Source organism: Cryptomeria japonica, chromosome 4 (assembly GCF_030272615.1).
Source record: "Cryptomeria japonica chromosome 4, Sugi_1.0, whole genome shotgun sequence".
Taxonomy (NCBI): Eukaryota; Viridiplantae; Streptophyta; class Pinopsida; order Cupressales; family Cupressaceae; genus Cryptomeria; species Cryptomeria japonica.
Genome location: NC_081408.1, coordinates 146,864,970 through 146,879,993, shown reverse-complemented (window position 1 = coordinate 146,879,993; position 15,024 = coordinate 146,864,970). Strand labels below are relative to the sequence as shown.

The 15,024-nt window shown below is 35.3% G+C and overlaps 1 protein-coding gene across 1 annotated transcript in view; it reads right to left on the bottom strand.

Annotated features, from left to right (window-relative positions):
• The window catches only part of LOC131874966 (myosin-1-like), a 66,836-nt gene that overhangs the window by 30,643 nt on the left and 21,169 nt on the right, over positions 1-15,024 (bottom strand). The window contains exon 2 of the mRNA XM_059218943.1: positions 6,228-6,539. Within this exon, the coding sequence (XP_059074926.1) occupies positions 6,228-6,539 (312 nt within the window). The remainder of the gene's footprint in view (positions 1-6,227; positions 6,540-15,024) is intronic.

The following is a 15,024-nucleotide window of genomic DNA, read 5'->3' as shown; positions in this document are numbered from 1 at the left end:
TTATTCTTAGCAGAAGCAAGGTCAAATGAATTTGTCTATTTTCCAAAGAATTCTAGAGCTCAAATGACCACCTAATCTGACAACCTGGTACTCTAATATTATTCTTTTTTACAGTATCTTGTATTTGTTAATTCCTAGCTTAGTTTGTTCATTGGTCAAATCAATTTCTTTATAGTTCCAAATCTTTTGTAGATCTCAAATGGATTTCTGATCTTCAACCTAGCACTACACTGATTTTATAATTTATTTATAGCATACTGCATTTAATTTCCTTCCAATCTTTTTTGTTCAACAAAGACTAAACTTGGTTTACAACACTCGATTTTATGCAAAGCTGTCTTCGCTTATGCTAAGTATCGAAGCCTGAATATTCCATGTACTAAAAGTATTTTTCAAGGTTGTCATCTATCAGTTACTGGATTAACTTGTTTTGCAGTGGAGTCCTTAAATCGAACCTCCACCACATGTGTTTGGCAAGGTACTCTAATTTTAAAGACTTTAGAGGTTGCTTTGCCACTGTACACAAACATGTAGCCTTGAAATTAAACCTCCTTTGCTTCTAATCCCCTCTTTCTATCTGAGCAAACAACTTTTTATTTTTTCTTTGTCATAGGTCCATTTTCTGATCGTTTTCCTTTTCTTCTCTTGATATTTTATGTTCAAACTCGAGATTTTCCTTATCTCCATGCGCTGAATCTTGAAAGATCAATATTGATCCATCACCTTGTCTTTTCATCAAAGGATTATCCTTCAACTATTCTATCAACATTGTTGCATCAATGGAAGCTCTTTAAACCTGATTTGAAGCTCTCACATGTCACAGTCCTAGTGAATATACAATCTTTTCCTTTCTGGATACCGTGGAATATAGATGTTCTCAAGTGGGGTTTCTAGGCCTCAATCAAAAGAGTTTGGACTCCTTGAAGTTCCTTTTTTTCTTATAAGTTTGAGAAAGTGTCAGTCACATGATTTGAAGCTATCACATGTGACATGATTTGAAACTATCACATGTCACAGTCCTAGTGAATATATAATATTTTCCTTTGTAGATCCCTTGCAATATAGATGTTCTCAAGTAGGGTTTCTAGGCCTCAATCATAAAATTTGGACTCAGGTACCCTTTTTTCTTAAAAGTTTGGGAAAGGGCCAATTGAGACTGTTTGGATAGAGATATTTACTAACTCCATTCACTTGATTTCATACACTTGGAAACCAATATGCACAAAGCTTTTGTCCTCTATGGGCTTGATGGCTCCCTTTCTAGTATTTGGGATAAATGGATAACATTAAGTATGCTTACAGTGTAGACCAAACATATTCTCCAACTGAAGACTTAACCTTCTCAGGCTAAGGTTTATTTATGTCCAAATTCATGTAGATCTAAATATAAGAAACATGAATTTAGAAGATGGTGCAATTATTGTAACTATGTATTCTCCTAGCCAGTTCAGTTTGCAAATTACAAACCTTGTGAAATAACTACTCATTCCCAAATTGCAGTACTACCTCTTCAAAAAATCCAACAGGACATGCATGGGATAGCACATTTTCCATTTTCTAGAAGTTGCCTTTGGATTAGCTTTGTATACCATGAAGATTGAATAACTCTTGTTGTGATGGAAATTAGTAAGGTATACTCATATATGAAACAAAATTAATTTTCCTAGATTCACATTTGTAGTATGCTAGTGCTCTTTTAAATTTTTCCTATTTTCATAGCCTTTCTCACATGTTCAAATTCACTGCTTCCCTTCTATTCTCGTTTTTTTCTTTTTCGTGCCGTCACATTACTTTCTTTCTTTTCCAAAAATGAACTTTTTTGAACAAGCAGTCTTAATCATGATTATGCAATAAAGAAAGACATGCGATCATAGTTGGAAAGTACCAGAAAAGTATTAAAGAAGATTATTTTGCAATTATGGCAGCGACGAAAAGATAGGTTTTAAAAGATGGATTACCCCGCCCCCTACTTAAAATATGACATGTGTCCTCACATGTCGCAAAGAATAGGCAGAAGTTTAGGCAATAATGACCGGTACATGCATATCAGAAAATGAATAGAATGAAATAAATCAAATATGCGATAAGAAAAGATATGGCGTACCTTTGATAATTGCACGTACGTGTGAAAAAATATGACGACATCTGCATGGATTGACAAGTGGGAAAGATATCTTAATTAAGTTTGATGCGGATGGATGACGTGGATGGGTGAAATGGGTGGATGAAATGAACAAATGAAATGAATGGATGGAAGTGAAAGAAGTGAAATGGGGGCGATAAATGAGAATGGAGAAAAGGGGTTTCCTTTTGTAAAAAGAAAACCTTTATTATGGGCATGCTTTTTGAAAATTACGGTGACGCTGCAGGAGAAAGGCAAAAGCCTTCGGCTGCAGGAAGAGTAGCGGGAGGAACCTGAATGAACTGCTGCATGAATTCTTCCTTGGAGACTAGTTTGTGGTATAACCGGAGTCGGTGGCCATTCACTAGCAATTTGAAGCGGACTGGGTCTATTGTTACCAGCTGTACAGCTCCATTGTCGAACACATTTTCAACTTTATAGGGGCCAAGCCAACGTGTTGTGAGCTTACCTTGGTTTTTTTGATATCTGGAATCATATAACAGAGCCCAATCTCCAGTAGAAAATTTCCTGGTTTTGATGTGCTGATCATACCTTTTTTTCCTTTGCTGTTGGATTGCTTCTGTATGCTACAGGGCGGCTTTTCTCATTTCGTCCAAAGCATTTAGCTGCAGGAGACGGTCCTTCTGTGCTTCAGATATGTCTATATTGAGTTCAAGAGCTGTCCTCAAAGTTTTGTGTTCAAATTCTATGGGTAACATGGTTGTTTTCCCATAAAGCAGCTCAAAAGGTGTAAACCCAGTTGTTGTTTTCCATGTAGTTCTGTAAGCCCATACTGCTTCAGGAAGTCTATTGCTCCAATATTTTCTATGTATCTGTACTGTCTTTGTGAGGATCGCCTCAATTTCTCTATTTGTTACCTCTGCCTGACCATTGGCTTGAGGGTGATAAGGGTCGGACTTCCTATGTTTGAATTTATATTCATTCATTAGTGTTGTGATCAGATTAGATGTAAACTGAGCTCCTTGATCGGTTACAAGCTCTCTGGGAACCCCAAATCTTGTGAAAATTTGTTCATACAGAAACTCAGCAACTTTGTTATCTCAAGCATGAGCCATAGCTATTACCTCAACCCATTTTGTTACATAGTCCGTGCAAACTAGAATGTATGACTTTCCATTTGATGGTGGATCAATTGGTCTTACAAAATCCATCCCCCATTTATCAAAAGGGGTGACTATTATCTGTGGATGTAGTGGCATTTCATCGGACTTAGTTGGTCTTCCCATACACTGGCATTTGTCACATTTTCTTGTATAGGCCACAACATCCTTATGTAATGTTGGCCAGTAGTACCCTGTTGTAAGAACTTTCATTGATGTTCTTTTTGCTGCAAAATGTCCTCCACATGGTTCATCATGGCAAGCATGCAATATGTCATAAGTTTCGTCTTCTCTTACACATCTTCACATTACCTGATCAGCTCTAGTATAAAACAAACTATTTGCAATCCAGAAAAGTTAAAACTTTTCTCTATTAACAATTTCTTTTCTTTTGGAGAAAAGTAGTCTGATATTCTGTTTGCTGCTAGATAATTGGCAATGTCTGCATACCAGGGTGTATGTACAGCGATGGAAAACAAGTGTTCATCTGGGAACCTATCATCAATGATCTCATGTTCAACAGGTGTAGCTAATTGGAGTCTTGATAAAAAGTCAGCTACAACATTAGCTCTCCCTGGTTTGTCAATTATGGAAATGTCAAATTCTTGTAACAACAGGAGCCAACATGCCAACCTACCAGAAATGGCAGGTTTGTTCATCAGATATTTGATTGCTGCATGTTCAGTATGGATGAATATCTGATAACCTGTGATATAATGTCTAAATTTATTCAAAGCATATACTACTGCAAGCAACTCCTTTTCTGTGACAGTATAGTTGAGCTCAGGACCTTGAAGGTTCTTGCTGATAAAGTAAATAGCATGTTCAACTGAATTTTCTTTTTGATTCAGAACTGCTCCTATGCCAAAGTCAAAAGCATCAGCATGTATGTGAAAAGGCAAATTCCATTTTTAACCTTGAAGAACAGGGGCTTTAGTAAGCAAGTCCTTTAATTGTAGGAAGGATTTTTCACAGGCTTCTGTCCACTCAAATTGGGAATCCTTTGTTAACAAAGCATAAAGTGGACTGGCAATTTTACTGAAGTCTTTTATAAATCTTCTATAATACCCTACATGACCAAGAAAACTTCTGACATCTTTCTATTTTGCAGGAGTTTGTAAATTTTGAATTACTTCAATTTTAGCAGGGTCAACCTGAATTCCATTTTTTGAAACATGATGACCTAGGACAATACCTTTTTCCATCATTAGAAAACACTTCTCATTGTTTAGAGACAAATTTTGCTCTCTACATCTTTTCAATACTTTTTCTAAATTTAGCAGTGCTTCTTCAAATGTGACTCCATAGGCAGTGAAATCATCCATGTAAATCTCCATACATTCATGAGATATATCAGCAAAGATACTAATTACTGCTCTTTGAAATGTTGTTGGCGCATTGCATAAGCCAAAAGGCAAGACCAAATAAGCAAATGTTCCCCATGGACAGGTAAAAGTGTTCTTATCTTGATCTTCAGGGGCTATTTTTATCTGATTGTATCCACTGTAACCATCTAAAAAGGAAAAATATTTTTTGCTAGACAGTAAGTCTAGTACTTGATCTACAAAAGGTAGTGGAAAGTGATCTTTTTTAGTAGCACTGTTCAATTCTCTGTAATCTACACATACTCTCCATTTTCCACCTTTCTTGGGAACAACGACTAAGAGAGAAACCCATTGACTGTCAGAGATTGGATAAATAAAGCGAGCATCAAGTAATTTTTGAAGCTCACTTTTAACTATTTCCCTAAGTGCTGGATTTACTCTTCTTTGAGGTTGTCTAATTGGTGAACAATCTTCTTTGATATATATCCTATGAGTACAAACTCGAGGATCTATTCCTTGCATGTCCCCATATTCCCATGCAAAAGCTTTATGCTGTTCTTGTAGCATTTTTAATAGATCAGCCTATTGAGACTGTGATAGTTTATTATTGATATTCAACCAATGACCTTGAGACAATTCTATCTGCTCTGTGAGATCACTCATAGAGTCTACAGGTAATGTTTGTATCTCTTGTGGAAGCAAATTATGAAAAATCGTTGGAAGTTTAGGCAGTGAATTTTCAGAATCTGGTTGCTACAGGAAATATTGTAAATGAGTATCATTTGGATCAGATGAACCACCTTTATCAAAGTTGTTTTGTAGAATTTGAAACAATAAGGCATCTTCACTCTGAAGTTGTGAGAATGGGTCATTTTGAATCATCATTAATTGAGCCAAGGAATTGGTTTCTTCAATTTCCTCCCCCACATCTGGCCAAACAGGTTGGGACAAATCTGGCCGAGGTCTAGCAGGAGGATACAGAGCCAATTTCTTTGTGGACTGCACATCAGAAATGGTCATATCTCCAGAACGGCATCCTATAAAAGCATCGGCAGTTGCTAACCATGGTCTACCAAGAATAACTGGACACCCTCCTAAAGTTGCCTTAACTGGTAATATTGTGAAATCAGCAGGATACTCCCAAGATTCAAGAATGACAATTACATCTTCTACAATCCCATCAGGTTTAACTGTGGAACTGTCTGCAAGCTGCAGGACTGTGGGTGTAGACCTAATGTTTGAAATGTTCAGGGAGTCTACAGTATGCTTTGTCATGACATTAATGGCAGCACCTAAATCAATCAAAACATTTTTTACAACTTGGCCATTTACATTTATCTGCACTACAGGACTTCCAGGGTCAATATACTTTGGAATAACTACATTTCCCAACATTATATCAGCTAATTTTCCTAAGACATGAATTGTTTGAGGGTCCTTTTTCTTTCGTCCAAGCTTCTTTAAACAGGCTTCTTTAATAGCTTTTCCAAAAATAGGAGTATCTTTAATAGCCTGAAATAAAGGAATTTGAATCTGCACATTTTTTAGCTGATCCATAATGTCAAAAGTGGGTTGTTCCATGGGTTTATATGTAGTACTTTGCAACCTCTGAGGAAAAGGTGGGTTATCTTGATTTTGCAGAATAGGCTCCTTAGGAACAGTATCTGTTATTGGCATGTGCTCAGTAGGAACAATAGGTGTAGTAGGTTCTTCATGGGGAGGATCTGATATTTCAGTAATCCGAGGCGGTTTTAGAGTAGGTAAAGTAGTTCCAGACCTCAAATGGATGTCATTAATGTTTAAGGCATAAGCTTGATACTGGTTGGCTTCGGCAAGATGTGCAGGCTGCTGAGGTTTATTATTGGGATTGGGCATTGGCTGGGCAGGCATAGGCGTTTGTTTCAGAGGTCCAGGATTTGTGGCAGTTACTACAAGAGGTGGCATAAGGGCTTGTGGTTGTGGTTGTGGAAGCTGCAGGAATCCAGAGGATTGGTTTTTCCATTGTTGAGGGCCTCGCCATTGAGAATTTTGCTGCCAATTTCCTGAAGGTGGGGTCCATTGCCCCTGTGGCTGCTGCCATCCTCCTTGAGGGGGTTGCCATTGTTGGTTCTGATAATTAGGCCAATTTGGTTGAGGTGGGTTCCAGGATGGTGGTGGTCCATATGCATGTTGCCATTGATTATTATATCCAGAATAAGAATTACCAAAAGTTAAAGGGTCTTGAGGCATACCTTGTCTTTGGGCCCATGGTCTCCTTTCTGCAACAAAGAATACATGATCATCATCTCCTTCTACTGGCTTAAAGTCAGTAGGTAGTTGTTTAGCTTCCAAATTAGCCACCATCTTGCATCTGCAGTCATGCTTCTTTTGTCTGCAGTATGGACAAAACTCAGCCAAAACTACGTCAGCCTCCTCATGTTTCTTTCGAGCTTGTATAGTGTCTAGTTGTGTAGCCATATTATTAATGATGTCCTGCTTGAAGTCAGATAGCAAATTTGTTATCTCTATTCGGTAAACTCTGCCAGAAGAAGACTTCCCTATTGTAGCATGATGACCTCTACCTTTCTTAACTATTGCTCGAGAGTAGTTAAGACATATTTTCTTTATATCATCCCAAGGCACCTGGGTTATATCACCTCCTCCTATCAGGTCCAAGGCATCTATACAAGCATCACTGATTCCCTTTAGAAACAGCAGTTTCTGAGAGTCCTCGTTGAGACTATGGTTTGAGTTCCTCTGTAGTGCAAACAAGAATCTGAAAATGTAATCTTCCAGACTTTCATCCTCCTTCTGCTGAATTTAGAATATATCATCACCCTTGCTGGCGCTCTTACAATATTCCTTATACTTTTCAAAGAATTTTGTCTGCATGACCTCCCAACTATCAACTACACCTCTTCCCAGACTCATGAACCATCTAAGAGCTCCTTCCTTCAAGGTGGAAGGGAATAACTTCAATTTATGAGCGTCTGTGTTGTAGTCATAACTACGACAGAGGACATCAAATTCAAACAGAAAGGTTTCTGGGTCCTCTGTGACAAGGCCATAAAACTTTGGAAGCAAAGAAGAGGGAATGTTTTTAAGATTGTCAGTATCTCCCTGGGGAACAATAGGAAACTCAAATGCAGGAGGCGGATTATTGGGTTGATTATTTGCCATGTTTGATTGCTGGAATAACAGAGCGAATGGATTTTCTTTAGGTTCATTGTCAGCTGGGTCAAATGGTAGTTCAATAAACAGATTTTCAGGGATGAACCTTCCCAGTGCGTCTCTTCTTCTTCTATGTATGCAATATAATGAATAGTGGCTTGAAAAATCTAGGAAATTTTACTAACAAGCTAAACTAATGCCAAAAATGACTTCTGATAAACTCCTAGCTAGACGCCATCCCCAGCAACGGCGCCAAAAATGATGGTCGCGCCCACAAAAGGATATGAAAATCACAGTAAAATCTTTCCTGAGAATTGGGCATTCCAACAAGTGACCAATATCTCTCTCTGTAGATGTTCATTTACTTGTCAAACCAGGTGATGTATACTTTAAATGGCGCAGCAAAATATATGCACTAGGAACTTATTTTGGTCAAATCCTAGCGGAAATACATACTGAAAAGAAATCCTACCTACGCTACAGGAAGGTAATGCAAAGCTTTTTAACTCAACTATGATTTGATTATGACAGAAACCATAATAACTACAACTGAAACGCAAACTATGAACTGGCCTTATGCTGCAGGAACAGACACAGTGATGGATTCCTTGTGCTGCAGGAGCAATGTAAAGCTAAGTTTGTATAAAAACTTTAAAGATGAAAGCAAACTGAAGCTTAACGGGAAAGAACAACTAACTAACTAGCTACACATACCTACTAAGTGGGCCCCCTTAGCAAGCATCTCCTGATTACGCAGATACGAAACTCAGAACTTCATTGAACTTTATTCATAAAAACAAAATGATATACATTGTTTTGTTGATATTCAAACTAACAACAAACTCTGCTTCTGGTTAAACAGATTTTGTTTTTCATTATCATCTCGATTCTTACATGACATCTACTATTCTTATTCTATCCTTCTCTTGCCCCTCTCTTGCACAGGAGGAGAAGCTTTATTTAAAAACAGGGGAGCAACTAACTAACTAACTCCATCAAAGAAAGATGTGGAAGTAAAACATATCCTCGAATCAAGGAACAAACTTCATAAATGATTTTATGCGTTCAACCCGATCTAGCGAGAATCTAGCACTCCACTCTTTGTCATTAAAATTCTTTCCCATGATTTCAGTCAAAGAGTCTTTGCCGGAGCTTCCTCGAAGTCGTGCAGGAAATGGACTTTACTGCAAGGCCGAGATTGGCTGCGCTTGACTCGATCATTCTTCAACAACCTACGATACAAAAGGTAATAGGCAACAAAAAAGGCGTATGGTACATACACGATATCCATTCATTAGTCACACATTTTAGATTTACTTCATCATTCAAAAACTGTATATGATATACCAGTCATTTTAGGGAGTCAACGGGGCAATAAATGCAATCAAGTCAATCACAAAGAGCTACAGGAATATAAAAGTCTCTTGCTACAGGATATCCCAAAAAGGTTTCACAAAGTCTGAACATCCATGAAATAACAAAAGTAAAGGCATTTAAAAGTTTTATCAAAACATCCAAATTATGAGCATATTTTAAGCTCATCAGCAAGTGCCACCATTGATTGAGGATATGAACCATAGGCAAATGGACAACCAGCTAGAGATAACCCATTTTGGGTTCGTAGCTGGTGAAAGGAGTCCAAGGATACCATTTCCAATCCTTCCACCAAGGTCTGACAAACTGAATGCCAAGCTTATGTAACAAATGTAAGGGTAAGGCCAAGATGAGAAGCTGATAAGTTTGTTGATCTGGTCGAGATAGATGAAACTAGACTTGAAGGTCATCCCATGACCAGAGGCTCATAGAAGCTCAAGAAAACAAATTCTTAGGTGTTGTAATGTCATGTTTGTGAAAACGTAGAGCACTAACACTCTGGATTTTGGCTAGTGGTCACCTTTGCACCTGAAAAAGAGGTGACCACGAGAGGTTGTGTTGATTCATGGAGATCTCGTCATGAAAACCATCACCCACCCATCGAAGCCAAGGTTTGATAGCTTCCCAAGCATGCCAAATGATTTTAAAAACAAAAGTACCCTAGATCTGAACAAGGCCTTTCATAATGAATATGGTTTGAAAACCAATCCCCTTCTAAGGTTTTGGTTGCAATGTCTTTTACTCCTCATGTTGGGCTCCTTCTTTGGAAGAGAGCATTTTTTTTGAAAGAAGGTGAATTGGAAAGAAGAAAAAGGAGCATTAAATGTGTAGATAAAAAATGCACATACCTTGTGTTAAACAAAGATACTCTAAAGAAAGAGAGAAGGAAGGTAGCCAGGAAGAATTCGATTGAACCAATTGAAGAGGAAGCAACATTGAAAGATGTAGTGGAAGATTTGGGAGGTTTATAATTTATGAAGCTATGATACTAGAAGAAACAATCTTGGAACAAATTAAATCTAAAATTAAGGCACCTAGAATCAAGGAAAAAAGGAAAAGAAGAGAAAATTCAAATAAATAAAAAATGATAATAGAATCTCTAGCAGAAAGAAACTTCGCGAAAATGAAATTAAGCTCAGGGAAGGAGCTCATCCTTCCCCAAACCCAGTGAAAGTCATAACATGGAATGTTAGGGGCATTAATGCCCCTAGAAAATGGCACTTGATCAAGTGACAAAATGATCAAGCAAAGGTGGACATATATTTATTACAAGAAACAAAACTAAAAACAGACAAAAGTAATAAGCATCTAAATAACTGGAAACAATGGAAAGGACATTTTTTAGATTTTGATGGTTGTTTTGGGTTGCTAGGAATTATTTAGAACCCACTCAAAGTAGAATGAAGTATGGTAGAGGACAACCAATGATGGATTCTATTGAAATGTAGAATGCTTCAAAGAAATGAATTTTTTTAATCTCTTTAATGTATATGGAAAAACCCCAGCTATACATAAAAGAGAATTATGACTGTATTTAATAGAGAAAATTCAAGGATTCATTGGTGAAAAATGAATGATAGTAAAAGACTTTAATGCAATCTTAAATAACTAGGAAAAAATGGTGGGTCTAAGGAGAATAACAATGATGCAATCAGATTTCCAAATATTCATAGTCAACAATCACCTCAAGGATTTACAAGCAAGGAATGGAACTTTTACATGGACAAATTGTAGGAAGGGATTCACTAATATTGGAAAAAGATTACTTAGATTTTTTATTTGTGATTATTTGGACAATCAAATGCAATACTGTGAAGTCTTAATACGTTCATTCACCTGATTAGATCACTTCCCCATTCAATTTATTATTAAACACGATGATCATAGACCAAGAAATCCCTTTAAATTTTAAAATATGTGGTTAAGAGTGTCAAGGTTGAAGAAATTTGTTGAGATATGGTGGAAGGAGATTACGTCTCGAGACCAATCCTACATATATCAACTTACTAAAAAACTAAAGTACATGAAAACTAAGTTGAAAGAGTGGAACAAAGACCACTCCAAAAATATATTTCAAGAAAAATAGAGAGTAGAAAAAGAGTTCACAAACCTTCAAGAGATCATAATTGAGAAAGGAATGGGAATAGAGGAATATGAAAGAGAGAAGACATTAAAAATAATGCTAAATAAATTATTGGAATGGGAAGAGTGCTATTGGAGACAAAAATCTTGGGAAATTTGGCTTAAAGAAGGGGATAGAAATACCAAATTTTTTTATAAATTGATAATAGGCAATAAAAAAAGAAGTAGATATACAAAAATCAAAATATAAGATGGGATGGAAAATAAATTGTTGGAAGATATCAATAAAGAAGAAGTTACATATTTGAATCGAGCTTAAATAGAGAAGAAAAAATTAATAGTGAGGATAGAGAGGATTTTCAAGGTACTAGTCCTTCTATCATACCATAGAACAAAAACAAAGAGCTTTAGAAAATCATTACCAAGGAATAAATCATAGAGGCTCTTTTTCAAAAAAGTCCACACAAGGCTCTAAGACCAGATGGATTTCCAGCCAGATTTTTTAAACATTTTTGGGAAGTAGTAGGTGATGATACATTCAAGGTGGTGGCAGAATCAATAAAGAAGAAAAGTATACTAGAAGCTTTGAATCATATTTACTTAGCAATAATTCCAAGAAAGAGACAAGTCCAATCCATGAATTAATTGAGATTGATTTCCTCTTGTAACACAACTCATAAGATAATTTTTAAAATCATTGCAAAGAGAATGAAGGTAATGTTGAGTTCAATTATTTCAAAAGAATAGAGTGCATTTACCCTGGGAAGATCAATTGTGGCTTCTTTAGCACAAAGAGTGGCATCAAACGAACTGATCCAATTTTCCCTTTCATTTTATTAGCACGGTGGAAAATTTAGGGAGATTCATTAACAAGTTGAAGTGTTCTTAAAAATGGCATGGGATAAATGTGGCAGCAGGTATGGATCCTGTGGTACATCAATAATTTGCTGATGATAGAATATTGTTTAGAGAATCTAGTAGGGGTGAAGAAAATAATATGAAATCCTTGTAAATAGATACCGTAAAGCTTCAGGACAAAAAATCATCTAGAGTAAATTAGAATTTTTCTTTCTCAACACTCAGCCTAGCCTTCAAAAGGTATTAGCTAAAATTTTAAATTTGAAAGTGGCAAGTTTTCTTGGAATTTTTTGGGAAAGTCATTGTTTACTAGAGTCAATAAAAAAGATTTTTGGGAAATTTTAATTAATGTTGTAGCTGATAATTTTGCACTTTACTGGAACTGATTTTTGGCATAGTCAAATGTTGTTTTCTAGTTCACTACTTGTTGTAATGTATTTGTAAACAATTGTAAGACAATGAGCCTTCCTATGGGTTGTATCCCTTTGTACTTGAGCAGTGAGCTCTAGGCAATATGCCTGATTGCATGTGCATTCCCCTTTTATAATATTGTAGGTTCAAATCCCATTGTATTTTTCCCAATTTGGGTTTTCACGTAAAAATATTGATGTTATGGTTGAATTGTTATTTATTGTGTATTTTTGCACTTTACTTTCTTTCTTTCCCAGTTCTTATTGACTTTAAGATCATGATGTAAAATATTGAATTTCCTAAGTAAAGAGGTAGACTAAAGATAAAGTATGTGAGAAAAGAGAACACAATCAGAGAAAAATAATTGTATATTTCTACCACCATAGGTGATAAGGATAAGTATAGCATTACAACTAGTGATTACAAAATTACTATAGTACACCTCAAATAAACATCAAGAGTCCAAGAAATCGATTATTTGATGGAAAATATTGAGGTTGATTTTTCTAGAACGATGAAGGATAATGTGAAGATCAAATAACTCAAAGCAGATGTAGAATAGTTAGGAGAGTTGAATAAAGAAATGGTGCAACATAAACAACAACATTTGATGGAATTTATAATTCAACCTATAATAACGCCAAAAGAAGATGTTTAGGAAATAAACATCATCAAGGATGAAACTTGTATATTAGAATATTATATTGAAGATACATTTAAAAAAGGAAAAAAGGTTATCCAACAAGTAATAGAAAAATATTTAGTTACTTCTCAAATAAATAAAAAAAGCATTTCATAAATCCTATGAACTTTGCTTGAGAAAAATTGAGAAAGAGATATAGAAGTTGATAGGTTGGATAGGAAATTGGGATGGGAAAAAGCAAGATTGGATGAATTCATAAAGGAATGGATGATATTTCCTTAACCACTTACAAACTAAAAGGTTGTCATGTTACAATCATTGGTAAGCTTATAGTTAATTTAATAAAAAAGTGCAAATTAGGAAAATGTGAACAATAAATTTAAAAGTTTAGAGATTATTTAATTAAGAAAATGTTTGATCCCTATTCAAGTGAACAAGGAGATAATAAAGGATACAAGGAGAATAAAAAATATAATTTTTTATTATGAAAAAGAGACAAAAGGTAGAGACATGAGAAAAGACAACCTAAATTGCAAGTATAATGCAAAAAGTAAAAATTTGCTACTCTCTCAAAAGTTACAAGGGAAGAAATGAGTGCAGTATTTGCAATGTTCAATGAATTTAGATGCAGGGTTGATGAAGAGATGGGGATTGGAAAATAATTGGGAATTGTTTGAGTGATATAGTCAAGGTTTTTGTTTACACAAGTTATTTAATATTATTCTATCACCGAAATACCTTTTTGTAGTTATTAAAAGTTTTAGTAGATACAAGAGCATTCCAAAGATGATTAGCTTTTGTTGACAAAGTAAACATTCTGATTTGAAGGATCTAAAATATTCTTTTTTTTCAAGCTAACTTTATTTTATATTTATGAAACTATCATGTATTTTGAATCCAAAACAGAAGTTTATTTGTAATGGTCTCAAAGGTTTTAGACTAAAGGCTGGAGACTTATTAGTTTTATTGATTGGAAATCAGATAGACTTGTGGAACTAAGATTGCTAGTCAATTTATAAGTTATTTTCTTGATTTCTTTTTGTCATCATTAATATTATTTGTGTATATTTTGCATACCATTTTGTTATGAATGTTATGTTGTCAATGTAATTCTCTATAAAGCATATTATAAATTTATTAGTGCATTTGGAATATCAAATCATTGCATTAGTATGTTGCCATAGATTTGGAATTTTATTGTCTAGTGTATGTCCTTTAAAGATATCTATTTGTTAGTTAATTTTTTTCAAGTATATATGTGTTCTCTTCTTTCAATGTGTCATCAAGGTATGCAAGTGTAAATCATTGAAACTTAGATTTTTTTTTTTTTATTAGATTAGCAGGGAGACATCCCTGACCGAAAAGAGAGAAACAATATTATATCTATAACCATACACCAATTGTAGGACAACTAGGAGTAGTAAACCGGTTCTAATAAAAAATTATCAAAAAAATTCATGCCCTTGAAACCATTTTCTATGAATACTAGTTTCATTCCTATTACTAATTATAGAAGTATCATAGTTGCAGTTGTCATAAACCAAACTACTAATTCTCTTACTAGCATTATCCTTATCATCCTTTAATAAACCAGTCTTAGCATTCTTAATAAACATTAAGTTTTTCAAAGTAGGCATGCAGGCCTCAAAAAGCCACCAGTTGTAAGTTATAACAAAAAGGAAAAATAGAGGAAGCAAATAGACCATTACTCCTTCTTGAGTAGGTTCCAATCCTCCTCAAGTTTTCCTAAATTCTACATCCGAATCTCCTGTTGATCTTCTTCCTCCTCCTCAGTCATCTCCCATTCACCCTTCTTGGCCTTTTTCTTCTTGATTTTCTTCAGTCGGCCTTGACCATAAACCATGCCTAGGACAATATTATTCATTAGCCCATCCATGATAGTGCAAAGGATATTGAAACAATTGCATAATTGTTTCA